The sequence below is a fragment of the Microcaecilia unicolor genome, chromosome 1, assembly GCF_901765095.1.
Source record: "Microcaecilia unicolor chromosome 1, aMicUni1.1, whole genome shotgun sequence".
NCBI classification, from domain to species: domain Eukaryota; kingdom Metazoa; phylum Chordata; class Amphibia; order Gymnophiona; family Siphonopidae; genus Microcaecilia; species Microcaecilia unicolor.
In genome coordinates this window covers 625328716-625343555 of record NC_044031.1, presented here as the reverse complement: position 1 = coordinate 625343555, position 14840 = coordinate 625328716, and the positions used below count along the sequence as shown (strand labels likewise).

Sequence of the window (14840 nt, the reverse complement as noted above, 5' to 3'; positions counted from 1 at the left end):
TTTGTTCCGGTTGGTGGGGGCTGCCGTGGACGTCAACCCAGTCGTGAGAACAATCAGCCTGCTGTCCTCGAGGAGAACACCTGCTACAGGTATGTATCATTCACTATTCCAGAAGATGACAGCCTCTCACACAGCTTTCCTGGCAGTTTTTGAGCGGTACAGGAATGCTGTGAAAATCTGCCGTCTTCTGGAGTGTGCTGTTTTACCAAGATGGTGAGGTATTCTTGAATACCACTTGGTACCTTCTAGCCTCTGATGCAGCCCTTGCATGGACAAAACAAGGCCAATGTCGGAGTTGTTTGATGAATAAAGGCTTTCAAGTTTATATTACTGAGTCTGTTCTGCTTTTGTTAACTGCCCTCATTGTTTCCAAGCCCACTATTGCTAGTTGGCTGAAGGAGACTGTCATGTCAGTTTGTTTGCTTGTGGGGGAAGCAGACTCCTTGGGCCTTGCAGGTCTCATTATACGATGTGACATCCTGGGCAGATATTACCTTACTGTCTCTGGTGGATATTTGCAAGGCGGCGATGTGGTTGATTCTGCATATCTTTGCCAATCACGAAGGGTGGATGTTGTGGCACGCTCGGAAGCCAGTTTTGAGGCTTTGGCCCTCAGGGTGGCAACACCAGGATCCCACCCATTTTAGGGATTGCTTTTGAGCATCTCACAGGTTTTAGCTTAACCATTAATCCTTCCCATTATTCCAGAGGCCCAGCTGAGGTTTCTGAGATGTTTAGTCAGTGCGAAGTAATGGGTCAAATAACGACTGTCACTTTGCGTGGTACTTCCTGTATATCTCTTGTTCTCTATAGGTTGTCCAGAGATGTGAGAGGTCCACACATGTTTGCTCATCTGGTTAGTGTTAAGTTAACGAGTTGTTTATGGTTGTTGTGCTTGTTCTGAGTTTTCCCTTACTGCTTGTCTACGTAAATACTGAGGAGCTGGATTGGATGCCAAGAGAGATATGTCTCGGCTCGGTTTGAAGTTCTCTATCTCCACAGGTTCTGGAATAGTGGGAAGGACTAATGGAAAGAAAATTATCAGGTAAGACCTAATTTCTCTTTTTTATCTAAATCTGTTTCAATCACGTCTAATTTACAAAAAGGTGCTCTGAGAAATCAGATGACCACTGCAGGGATTAAGGCTTGATCCCTCCTTAATCCCCCAATGGATGCTGTCCCCCCTCCCACCACCATAAGAAGGGAAACTGAAAGGGGATACCAGGCTGTATGACAGCTCCAGGTATTATAGATATACTCAACAGAGCAGCAAGCAGGTCCAAGGAGTAGGCTAGCGGTCAGTGCAGTGAACAAGGGGGGGATCCAGGGGTTTTTTTCTGTTCTTGGAGGGTTCACAATACAAAATAAAGGAGTTGTGGTGGAAATTGTATCTTGGTGCCATTGTTCAAAAAGTCCACTGTACTGACCACTATCCTGCCCCTCTGGATCTGCAGTGATTTCTGTATGGCCATTTCTTTCAAAATGATGCCAGACAAATGTTCTTGGGCCTGTTTTTTTGGTGTTCATAAGTTGGACATTTTAGTTTGGAAAATGGCTCTTCTTTTTAGAAGTAAATGGCCTTTTTTGAGCCATTTTTGAAAGGGAAACCTCAGACATTTTTCCTGTTCGAAAATGGCTCTAACATGGATTTTTTTTTTTTAATGTAATGAGCAAGACGTCCCAATTCAGACTTGGGTGACTTATCAAAAATGTCCTTCCACATTATAGTACTGTCCAGGGTCATGATTAAAAATGTGAGTAATGAAATTTAAAATTTTTGATCAAATAGCTGTAGTTTTAAGTCTCTGTATAGGTAAGTTGTTGAATTTATTGCCAGTAGGGTTAAAGGTTTGGACAAATGTCTGGACAGTGTATCTATTAGTAACTATTAGCTAGGTTGATTAGAGGAGCACCATACCTTAGACTACTGGGAGTGAACAGAGATTAGTTCTTCCCATTACTACATATTTTCAAATGATTTAAATTGGCTATTGTCAGACATAGGCTTCTGAGCTTGATGGATTGTTGGTATTTATATTCCTTAACTATATATGGCTTTCCAGTTGATTCAAAATCTGACATACAATAAGGAAAGACTGGCATATCAGAACATAATAATCCTGTAGGCCATGTCTGGATTACATTGAGGAAGTGTAATATTTTCTTGTTACCCTAGGAGTCTGAGGGCAATCCGTTCAGCATAGAATTATGAATATCATAATTTACAGGTGAATGAAGACACTAAGTCTGATCTAGTTTCATAGGTGGGGAAAAGGTGGTTCAACATATAGTATTGGTTGGCTACCCTTTGCAACGATCATGTGATCCTCCTATCTTCCTTTCATTTTACACAGATGACTCTGGTGATGAAGAATCTCCATCGCAGACTGATAAGACAGAGCTGCAGTGCACGCTGCGTACACTTTCCAGTAAGGTAGAAGATTTGAGTACATGTAATGATCTCATCGCTAAGCATGGCACGGCATTGCAGCGCTCACTCAGTGAACTGGAAACTCTCAAGCTTCCTGCAGAGAGCAGTGAGAAGATCAAACAGGTCAATGAGAGGGCTACGCTGTTCCGCATCACCTCCAACGCAATGATTAATGTGAGTGCATAGCTTAGTGTTGAGTTCTTCTTTGCCACTCATTGAGGCTTCTCCATTGTCCCTGATACCTTAATTAATGTGATCCAACTTCTTATTGTTCTCATTCACACATGATGCACTGATTGTTCTGATGTGTTTTTTTTACATCAGAAAATGCCGTTTGGGTATTTTCTGTCCTATCTTAGGTGAAAACTTAAGCAATCGCAATATTTCTTATTTTTGGCAGGGGCATCATGTGACCAGGCTCTTTACCCAAGCTTCCACTATAATTCTTTGCTCTTCAGCAGGAGGGAAAATGCTTGAGACTCTTTTTAGTTGGAAAAGAATGAAAGAAAAGTGGCTGTGCTCTATTTACTACCTGATAGATCAGCAGCTTTCCCAGGGGAGATGGTTCTTGGTGGAAGGGCATTGAGGAGTCAGAACTTCTTTACCTGAAAGCCATTCAATCTAGCTAATAATGATTATATAAAGACTTCCTTAGTGGGTCACTCCTTCCTTTAGGAGGCATAAAGATGGCTTATTTCTCTGAAGAGATAGCATGTTTCTAGCAGTACCCTGAGAAATGTAGCATTCCCAGCTTGCTTCCTATCATGGTCTATGTGTGTGTACTGATGATAACCACCTTTCTTGTATGATAGGTAAAAAGGTGATTTTAGTCCAGAGGGATATAGCCAGATTGTGGAACTTATATGGCATCTTGGTATCTGCAGTGTTCTGCTTAACATAATTAGTCATAGGTTTGAGGTGGAGTCACTGCTGTCCTGCTGTTTTCTTAACATAGGTACTGTTTGGTTGTACTTTACTCTTCTGTGATAAGCTAGTTAAATAAGACATTTATTGCTAATCCAGATTTCTTTCTCCAGCTTTGCTGTTGAGAATGATCCAACTGCCACTGGAGCTCCAGTTTTTCTGCCTGATTTTTTTTTTGTTAAAGAGACATTTGTTTTGCTTCTTCTCTGCTTCAAGAGGACAAAGAGGGGCACAAGAGGGAGGGTATGGACCTTTCTACTGAGTCAGGTGCTTAATTCTCCCTGTTTTTAGATTCCATGACTGAATGCCACCAACAGGTTATGACAGTGTACACTAGACTGGTACTGTAATTGGGCAAATCACTTAACTGTCTGTTGCCTCCAATACAACCTTGGACAGGAAATATGCTTCTCCGAGGACGAGCAGGCTGATATTCTTACATGTGGGTGACGTCACGTCAGCCCGGAGGATTTTCTAGCAAAATTGCAAAAGTCTCTTCCAGAGCGTTGTGTCGCGCGAGACGATCACATCGTGCATGATTTCCCGCTTGCCGCGCTCCTCAGTTCTTTCTTTTCCGCGTCTGAGGAGACACGGATTTCTGTCTTCAGCGCTTCGCGTTTTTCCAGGCCTTCGGAGTGGAAGTTCTCTTCTCTTCAAACGAGTTTGTTTTACCCTTTTCAGGTGTTAGTTTAAAAAAAACAAAAACCTTTAGTCCTTCGTAGTTTTTTCGTTTTCTAAGTTTCCTTTCTTTTTTCGTGTGACTGTTCTTAGGTCGCTCGATTGGGTATTTTTCCCTTTTTTTTGTGTCTGTTTTTCTGACACAATCGCGTCCTTTGATTTTGCGGAGACGATTTTTCCCGCGATGTCATCGAAGACGCCCAGCGGCTTCAAGCCATGCGCCCGCTGCAACTGGACCATCTCTGGCACTGATCCGCACTCCTGGTGCCTTCAGTGCCTTGGGCCCGACCATCTTCAGGAAAGTTGTAAGTTGTGCCTAAAAATGAAAAAGCGCACTCAACTTTCTTGAGAGGCCCAAAGAGAAAAGCTTTTTGGGTCCGGTACCTCGACGTCGACATTGGTACCGCGACGTCAAGGGCAGCGTTGGCATCGGGAGACCGGGTACAGGCTGCCAAGAGACCGATGCACGCTGGGAGCAGTGATGCATCGAACGGGTCTCCACCTGCCTCAGCGCCTCCTGCTTTGCAGGCCCCCCGGGACCGACCTCTATCGGACCCGGCCCCGAGGAAGCGTGTGGATTCCACGTCTTCCTCTCCGGTACCAAGGAGTCTCGATGACGGGCGTCGGGTGAAGGCCAAGAAGCACCGTCATCGTTCTCCTTCTCGACACAGTACCGCGAGCTCCGGGTCATCGAGGCATTCGGTACCCGAGAAGCGTTGGTGCCGAGAGGATCGCTCTCCCTCTGTTCTGGAGGTATCGACACGCAGGTCGTCTGGCAGCCCGGTACCAGCTCCTCAGCCTCTGCAGATTCTGCCTCTGACGCCCACACCGGCACCGCAACCTTCCCCGACAGCTTCTGTAGATGAGCACATCAAGGCTATTTTTCCAGATTTCATGGAAGCGCTGCTGAACCATTTGCACCCGGCACCGGAGGTATCGGTACCGACGGTGCCGGAGGCTCCTGCAGCACCGTTCCTTTTGCCGGTGGTGAGGTCTCCTTCTCCGGTACCGCCTCCGGTATCGGTGTCGGTTGCCTCCCGGGTCGACTCTCCGTTGCCTTCGTTGGAGGAAGCTTCACCGGAGTCTCCTGGGGAATCGACTTCTCGACACTGTCATCGAGGTCACCGCACCTCTATGTCGAGACGGGCTCGGATCCGGGCTGCTCTTTCTGAGTTGTTAGCCCCATCCGATGATGGCTCATCTGATGAAGATGGGGGTCATGGATGGAGTTTTCTCTGACGAGGATTCTCTAGGTCTTTCGTCTGATTTGACCCCCTAACCTCAGAGACAGCTCTCCTCTCCGGAGAGCCTGTCTTTTTCATCTTTTGTGCGGGAAATGTCTGAGGCCATTCCCTTCCCTGTGGAGACTGTGGATGAGCCCAGGGCCAAGATGCTCGAGGTCCTGGATTATCCATCTCCACCTAAGTCTTCTACCACAGCTCCTTTTCATGATACACTCAGGGAAGTGCTGATGAGGAACTGGGAGAAGCCTCTTTCTTGTCCAACTATTCCCAAAAAGGCTGAATCCCAGAATCGGATCCACGGGGAACCCAGTTTCGTCCGGCCTCAGTTGCCTCATGACTCTGCGGTGGTGGATTCCGCTCTCAGCAGAACTCAGAGTTCTAGGAACTTTGCCTCGGCGCCCCTGGGGCGAGAGCATAGAACCTTAGATTCTTTTGGGAGGAAGGCGTATCAGGCTGGCATGCTCGCTTCCAAAATTCAGTCGTACCAGCTCTTCACGAGCATTCATTTGCGGAACTCAGTGCGGCAGCTTGAGAGCTTGGTTGATGCACTCCCACCGGAGCAGGCCGAGCCCTTTCGCCAAGTGGTCAGGTAGCAGAAGGCGTGTCGCAAGTTCCTGTCCAGGGGCATTTACGATACTTGCGATGTGACATCCAGATTTTCTGCTATGGGTATAGTGATGCGCAGACTCTCATGGCTGCGTGCCTCTAACCTGGAGGAACAAACTCAGCAGAAAATTGCGGATATCCCTTGCCGGGGAGATCATCTTTTCAGTGAGAAGGTCGAAGATTGATCATTATCAGCTTGATAACGCTATGGACTCTCTCTCCCGCCGGGCGTCTTCTGCATCCGCTTCCTCATCCAGGAAGTTTTTCAAAGGGAAGAGAAGTGCACCTTACGCCTCTAGAGGCCGTAAGTACACTCCTGCTTCTCGACAGCCGGTTCAGTCTCTGCCACAGCACGCTCGTTCTCGTCAACAGCGTGCGCCCAAACAGGCCCCTGCAGCTCCCCAGCAAAAACCAGGGACGGGTTTTTGACTGGCTCCAGTTGAGCATAGCCACCATAAATGTGTCCGTGCTGGACGATCTGCCTGTCGGGGGGAGGTTAAAATTTTTTCACCAAAGGTGGCCTCTGATAACCTCCGACCGGTGGGTTCTTCAAATAGTCCGGTAAGGATACACTCTAAATCTGGAAACCAAACCTCCAAATTGCCCACTGGGAGCTCAGTCCTTCAGCTCCCAACACAAGCAGGTACTTGCAGAGGAACTATCCGCCCTTCTCAGCGCCAATGCGGTGGAGCCCGTTTCACCAGGACAAAAAGGGCTGGGATTCTATTCCAGGTACTTCCTTGTGGAAAAGAAGACAGGGGGGATGCGTCCCATCCTAGACCTAAGGGGCCTGAACAAATATCTGGTTTGAGAAAAGTTCAGGATGCTTTCCCTGGGCACCCTTCTTCCCATGATTCAGGAAAACGATTGGCTATGCTCTCTGGACTTAAAGGATGCTTACACTCACATCTCGATACTTCCAGCTCACAGGAAGTATCTGCGGTTTCGGCTGGGAACGCAGCACTTTCAGTACTGTGTGCTGCCTTTTGGCTTGGCGTCTGCGCCCAGGGTCTTTACCAAGTGCCTGGCAGTTGTTGCAGCGTCTCTACACAGACTGGGAGTGCATGTGTTCCCTTATCTGGACAATTGGCTGGTGAAGAGCACCTCCCACGACGGGGCTTTACAGTCCATGCGGATGACTATTCAAGTGCTGTAGCTACTAGGGTTTGTCATCAATTACCCAAAGTCCCATCTCAACCCAGTTCAAAAATTGGAATTCATTGGGGCTCTGTTGTGCACGAAGACAGCTTGTGCCTATCTTCCTGAGCCAAGAGCGGACAACCTTCTGTCTCTAGTCTCCAAGGTTCAAGCGTCTCAGCAGATCACAGCTCGGCAGATGTTGAGACTTCTGGGCCACATGGCTTCCACAGTTCATGTAACTCCCATGGCACGTCTTCACATGAGATCGGCTCAGTGGACCCTAGCTCCCAGTGGTTTCAAGCTGCAGGGAATCTAGAGGATGTGATCCAGCTGTCCATTGACTTTTGGAATTCACTTCAGTGGTGGACAATTCGATCCAATCTGCTTTTGGGGCGCCCATTCCAAATTCCTCAGCCACAAAAAGTGCTCACGACGGATGCATCCCTCCTCGGATGGGGAGCGCATGTAGATGGGCTTCACACTCAAGGAGCTTGGTCCCTTCAGGAAAAGCGTCTTCAGATCAACCTCCTGGAGTTGCGAGCGATCTGGAACGCTCTAAAGGCTTTCAGAGATCGGCTATCCAACCAAATTATTCTGATTCAAACAGACAATCAGGTTGCGATGTACTACACAAACAAGCAAGGGGGCACCAGATCTCGCCCTCTGTGTCAGGAAGCCGTACAAATGTGGCTTTGGGCTCGCCAACACGGCATGTTTCTCCAAGCCGTTTATCTGGCCAGCGTAAACAACAGTCTGGCCGACAGGTTGAGCAGGATAATGCAACCTCACGAGTGGTCACTGGGTATGGCTGTCACCAGAAAGATCTTCCGAGCGTGGGGCACCCCCTCGGTGGATCTTTTTGCCACTCAATTCAATCACAAGGTCCCTCAGTTCTGTTCCAGACTACAGGCCCATGGCAGGCTAGCGTCGGATGCCTTTCTCCTTCATTGGGGAACAGGCCTTCTGTACGCGTTTCCTCCCATACCTCTATTGGGGAAGGCTTTGCTGAAACTCAAGCAAGACCGCGGAACCATGATTCTGATTGCGCCTTTCTGGCCGCGTCAGATCTGGTTCCCTCTTCTTCTGGAGTTGTCCTCCGAAGAACCGTGGAGATTGGAGTGTTTTCCAACCCTCATTACTCAGAACGAGGGGGCGCTTCTGCATCCCAGCCTCCAGTCTCTGGCTCTCACGGCCTGGATGTTGAGAGCATCGAATTTGCCTCATTGGGTCGTTCTGAGGGTGTCTCCCGGTCTTGCTTGCTTCCAGGAAAGATTCCAGTAAAAGATGTTACTCTTTTAAATGGAAGAGGTTTGCCGTCTGGTGTGACAACAGGGCCCTAGACCCCTTTTCTTGTCCTACACAGACCTTGCTTGAATACCTTCTGCACTTATCAGACTCTGGTCTTAAGACCAACTCAGTAAGGGTTCACCTTAGTGCAATTAGTGCTTATCATCAATGTGTGGAGGGTCAGCCTATCTCTGGACAGCCTTTAGTTGTTCGCTTCATGAGACGTTTGCTTTTGTCAAAGCCCCCTGTCAAACCTCCACCAGTGTCATGGGATCTCAGTGTCGTTCTCACCCAGCTGATGAAACCCCCTTTCGAGCCACTGAATTCCTGCCATCTGAAGTACTTGACCTGGAAGGTCATTTTCTTGGTGGCTGTTACTTCAGCTCGTAGGGTCAGTGAGCTTCAGGCTCTAGTGGTTCATGCTCCTTATCTTAAATTTCATCATAACAGAGTAGTCCTCCACACTCACCCTAAGTTCTTGCCAAAGGTTGTGTCTGAGTTCCATCTGAACCAGTCAATTGTCTTGCCAACGTTTTTTTCCCCCATCCTCATACAAGTCCTGGCGAAAGCAAGCTGCACACTTTGGACTGCAAAAGAGCACTGGCCTTTTACGTGGAGCGGACATGCCCCCCACAGACAGTCCGCCCAGTTGTTTATTTCTTTTAATCCCAACAAGAGGGAAGTTGCTGTCGGGAAACGCACTATATCTAGCAGATTGCATTTCCTTCACTTACACCCAAGCTGGGCTGACTTTAGAAGGCCATGTCATGGCTCATAATGTTAGAGCTATGGCTGCGTCAGTGGCTCATCTGAGGTCAGCCACTATTGAAGAGATCTGCAAGGCTGCGACGTGGTCATCAGTCCACACATTCACATCTCATTACTGCCTTCAGCAGGACAGTCGACGCGACAGTTGGTTTGGGCAGTCGGTGCTGCAGAGTTTGTTTGAGGTTTAGAATCCAACTCCAACCCACCTAGGCCCATTTTTATTCTGTTCCAGGCTGCACTCTCAGTTGTTATTGTTCAGGTCAATCTCTGTTATGTCCTCGCCGTTGCGAGGCCCAATTGACCAATGTTTATTGTTTTGAGTGAGCCTGGGGGCTAGGGATACCCCACATGTGAGAATATCAGCCTGCTTGTCCTCGGAGAAAGTGAAGTTTCTTACCTGAAGCAGGTATTCTCCGAGGACAGCAGGCTGCATATTCTCACAAACCCTCCCACCTCCCCTTTGGAGTTGCTTTTCTTTCATCTTTTGGATTCAACTGAGGAGCGTGTCCGCGTGGCGAGCGGGAAATTGTGCACGCGCATGCGCGATGTGATCGTCTCGCGCGATGGAATGCTCTGGAAGAGACTTTTGCGATTTTGCTAGAAAATCCTCCGGGCCGACGTGACGTCACCCACATGTGAGAATATGCAGCCTGCTGTCCTCGGAGAATACCTGCTTCAGGTAAGAAACTTCGCTTTACTATACTTAAATGTAACTTGCATTGAACTACTGAGAGAGCTATGAGCTAAATACAAAAATCCGAACAAAACACATGACTGTATCCATGATTTAAACAGGAGTGCAATGGAGGAGAAGAAAATAGCATCCTTTTATTGTTCACAAAATTATTCAAATCCTTATTTTAAGGAACAGAGTAAATCCGATGAGAGCCCCCAGAAGCGACGCGGAAGTGATAGTGAGAAGAGGTTTGTGAGGTCTCAGGAGACCTTGTATGGAAGTTGAGGAACCAGCAGGAAAGACAATGGGCCCAGAGAGGATCTTTCCAAACTCAAGTGATGATGCGGAGGCACAGATCCCTCATAAGACAATTACAGACTGGAACAATGAGGATCCTGAAGAAAATGAAGAACAGAATGAGGAAGAGGAGGATGGAATGAATGATGAATACTGCTACCAACCACTGAATCAGGAACCTGAGCAGGGGACAGGAGAAAACAGCAGTTATTCAGAGCAGGATGAGGAAAGTGAAGCAGAGCCCAGCATCCAAGAAAGATTACAGGCTTTGAGACTGCATCTCCCTGATCCTCCAGTAGATAGCGAGGAGGAAGAAGAGGAAGAAAAAGCAGAAGAAGGTCGGAACTCCATCCCCATGGATGCAGAGCATGTGCAACTAGTGATGCGAACTATGACTGAAGTTAACTGCCGTCACTGGGGGTCCCGACCTGGGCTCAGCAGATGTCGGACCAGCAGTGGAAGGATATAGTGCACAAAACCTTGCAATCTCGGGCAAGCTGGCTTAACTCCAAGAAGAACTGAAAACTGAGCTGCTTCTCCACATCATGACTGTCTCTCTGCACCGTCTGCATCTGATTGGCTGCTACCGTGGACCTCAGGCTGCCTTTCCACAGCATCATTGATCTTTCAGTTTCTGGTTCCTTGAAAGCTGCTTTGTGTCAAATGTTCTTCATGTACTATTCAAAGTAAAAAAAAAAAAAAAATGTATATGTCTATCCATGCAGCTTAGCTCAGCTCCCCTTACCATGAAACATGCCTGTTTGCGGGGGGGGAGAGGGGGACTAGCTGGAAAAACTAGCCCCAACTTTGGCTTAAAAAATTAGGTTGAACTCCTCTGCTCCCCCTGCCACAGTTGGTGCATCCCTTTCCAGTTCCATCAGTGATATGTTTCAAAACTTTATTTTCAGAGATTCGCCCGACACAGACTGTGTTTTGCCCACAAGGGCTGCGTCAGGGGCTAATAGTCCAAGCAGGACATGAGATTTAAACGTAAAAATCAGCAGGGTGCTTTCCTCAATCAAGGTGAGGACATCTGCTTAATTGCTCAGCTGTTGTAAAGCACGGAGGAAGTGGCGTCTTTTAAAACAGAAGTCTTAAAACACCAAAATTGTTAAATGTCACAACCACTGCCAAATAAAACTGAGCCTCAGTCCCTACTAATAGTCTTAATATTTAAGATGGAATAAAACCCTAGCACTTGACAATAAAGTTTTGAACCATATCACTGATTGATCTGCTTTGTTTGTCTCCACGTTGGATTTTGCAGATCGCTTGCCATCTTGTTTCTTAGGTCCCTTTCCAGTTCCTACAGTGTTAGTATGCTCTATGCTTGCACCTCAGGCAGTAGACTAGAACTCAAAGGATTGAGTAAAATAATACTCTCCAAACCCATACCTCCATCTGATGACCACCATAAAACAGGACTAAGATCCAACAAAGCTCCGCCTAGAAAGTTGGACAGCAAGAAAGGAAAAAAAAAAGATCAATAAAGGTGAGTTTAAGAAATTGCCAGCGCATGGCTTACAAAAAGCTACCACGCCAGTGAAGCCGCCCAAGGGAAACTTATTTTAATGACAGCAGACTTCTGTGCTCTGTTTGAAGGATATTCCTTCAGAAAGAAATCCCACTTCTTTGCCTTGCCTCTGAGAAAGTATCTCTTGCATGCTGACAAGGTGTAGACTTTACAGCGGAACCCTCTGTGTAACCTGCAGAGTAAGACTGGAAATAAAAGCCAGTGTTGACAGAAATTCCAGCAAGCAGACTGCTAGCAATAGCTTCTTATTGGAATGAAATTTTAAAGGCATGGATCTTAAAGGGATACTTCATTTTCTGGTAGAGGCCCAATAGGAATGAGGCCCGATAGGAATGAGAAGTATTGATCAGGAGTTTTCCTTTGCTGTGGAGATTATAAACACAACTTGCTCCTCAGATATCTCAGGGGTACCCCCTCCCCTGTTTTTTTTTTTTTTGGCTGTTGGGCTATTTTCAGCGCTTACTCGAAAAAAAATTTGCCTGCAGCAGCTGCTTCTTAGAGGGAACACTGGTTGTGAGAATTGTAATGTACAAGATCCTGCTCCTGGCTTTTTAGGCCTTACATTCTGATCTTTATATCTTGCAGATCATCTTATTCCATATTCTCTGACAGATGCTTTGCTCTTCCCAAAAATCAGATTGGACTCTTCTAGGGTCAGCTTTTGCTTTTCTTGTTCTTTCCCTCTGGACTGCTCTACCTCTTTATATTCACTTAGAGACCTCTTGTCTACACTTTAAGACATTTGGAATGGAGATTTTAGGATATAGTTGGGATCTCTTTGGAAATGTCATGTTTGTTAGATGAAATCACAGCCACATACTATAATCTGGATTTTATTTTTAATTGTTTTTTGTTCAGGCTGCATATTTAACACAAACTTTATTTAGCACTTGTTTGGTCCCCCTATCACCTCCCCCATGTGTCCAGCATCTGTCTCTCTCACCAGTCCTCCAAGCTTGCTGTCTTTACAAAAGAGATTAAAGCAGGCTGCCCCTAACTGGCTCTGGGGTCTTTCTGACACAACTTCCTGTTGCTACTTGAGTGGGAAGTGGCACTAAGAAGGTCCATCTGGAGGCAGCCAAGCTTAATTAGTGCCACTGCTGGCAAAGTTAGCATGTTTAGAGGACAGGGGAGAGATAGTAGATCGACTGGGAAAGTGGTAGAGAGAGAGACCAGACTAAGTGTATATTTGGGGGGGACAGGACAGGGAGAGACAGAGTAGGACCCTTGGAAGGGAGGGAGAGTGAGGGCTGCTGGACCACAAGAGGGGTGTGTTTTCATCTGAGTTGCAGTTGCAGCATGAATTATGACAGGTGAAGTGCCAGTGGCACAAATGTAGGGATACTGAGCTGAGGGATTCTTACTGCTTAAAATTAGAGGAATATAAAATGGTGTTAGAAAATGAGAGATATATTATCTCAGAAAATACAGGTTGCCTTGAATAGGCCAAAGGAACTTTTTTTCTGTAGTATGATCTTTGACTCGGAAGCAAAAACCACTGGAATTGGTTATATCTTTATCTCTGGATGATTTTTGCTGTTTCTTTAGAAATCAAACAAAATAAAACATGGAAAAGAAAAAAATAAGATGATACCTTTTTTATTGGACATAATACATTTCTTGATTAGCTTTTGAAGGTTGCCCTTCTTCGTCAGATCGGAAATAAGTAAAAGTTGGTAGATGACAGTATATATGAGTGAAACATCAAAAAGCATTTCAGTGACAGTCTATATGCATGGAGACAGGGGATGAGTGAGACATCAAAGCATTTCAGTGACAGTCTAACAGGATGGGGGTGGACAGGAGAGCAATACAATTTACAAGGCAATACAATTTTATGCTTTGTAATGGGCTAGAAAACCCAGGTCTTTAAGTCCTGTCTGGTGGGTGTCAAAATATTTAATCATTTTGACTTCAAAGGCCTTACGTTCCTGTATTGTTTTAAAGTTCCCTTTCAGAATCCTTACCATGAAATCACTGGTACAGTGTTCTGGTTTTGTAAAGTGCTGTCCCACAGGCATGACATCTTTGTTTGTACTGGCATTTTTCATATGATGTCTATGTAAATTAAATCTCTTCTTTAGCATCTGACTTGTTTCTCCAATGTAGCAGCCTTCATCGCAGTTTTTACACTGAATGATATATACCACATTGGAAGATGAGCATGTGAAAGATTCCTTAAGGTTGAATATTTTTCCTTTGTGAATGATCGTGGGGTCCTGTGAGATATTTTGGCATAGTTTGCAGCTGGATATATTGCAAGGATATGTGCCATTCTTTTCTTTTTGAGTGTGTGTTGGGAGCTTACTTCTAATTAGCTTGTGTTTTAAGTTGGGTGGCTGTCGGAAAGCCAGCACTGGTGGGGATGGGAATATCTCTTTCAGTAATTCATCCTCCTCCCTCAAAACACCCAGGGAAAATCTGCTACAGTACAAAGAAAAAAAAAGCCACAGAATCCCCCTTATAGTGACATACAACCCAGAGCTGGAAAAATTAAGAAAAATCATAAGAAATCTGCAGCCTCTACTCCAGGAGGATGACTTACTGGAAGAGATATTCCTGAAAGGGAACTTTAAAACAGCTTGGAAAAGAAATTTATAAAGGAGTGATATGATTGAGGTCTACAAAATCCTGAGTGGTGTGGAGCAGGTGGAGGTGAATCGAGTTTTCACTCATTCAAAAAGTACAAAGACCAGGGGATACACGATGAAATTGCGTGGAAATACTTTTAAAACAAATAGGAGGAAATATTTTTTCACTCAGAGTAGTTAAACTGTGAAACTCATTTCTAGAGGATGTGGTAACAGCGGTTAGCATATCAGGGTTTAAAAAGGTTTTTTGTCAAGTTCCTGGAGGAAAAGTCCATAATCTTTTATTGAGATGGACATGGGGGGAAGCCACTGCTTGCCCCGTAGCATAGAATAGTGCTACTAATTGGGTTTATTTATTTTTTGTCTATTAGATTGTAAGCTCTTTGAGCAGGGACTGTCTTTCTTCTATGTTTGTACAGCGCTGCATATGCCTTGTAGCGCTATAGAAATGCTAAATAGTAGTAGTAGTAGGTACTTGTGACCTGGCTTGGCCACTGCTGGAGGCAGGATGCTGGCCTAGATGGACCATTGGTCTGACCAAGTATGGCTGTTTTTATGCTCTTACTAAGGGCCCAGTGCACAAAAGTTCTTGTTAAAAACTGTGTGCCTTTAGAGCCTTGGTAGAACTTACCAATTTGGGCAAGCAATACTCAAAGGAAATCTC

At 45.9% G+C, this 14840-nt stretch overlaps 1 protein-coding gene and 1 pseudogene across 1 annotated transcript in view; both read left to right on the top strand.

Annotated features, from left to right (window-relative positions):
- The window catches only part of LOC115481419 (oxysterol-binding protein 1-like), a 194445-nt gene that overhangs the window by 37476 nt on the left and 142129 nt on the right, over positions 1-14840 (top strand). Inside the window, 1 exon segment of the mRNA XM_030220510.1 lies at positions 2355-2605. Coding sequence (XP_030076370.1) covers positions 2355-2605 — 251 coding nt within the window.
- Positions 9982-10786, top strand: LOC115481423 (annotated as a pseudogene).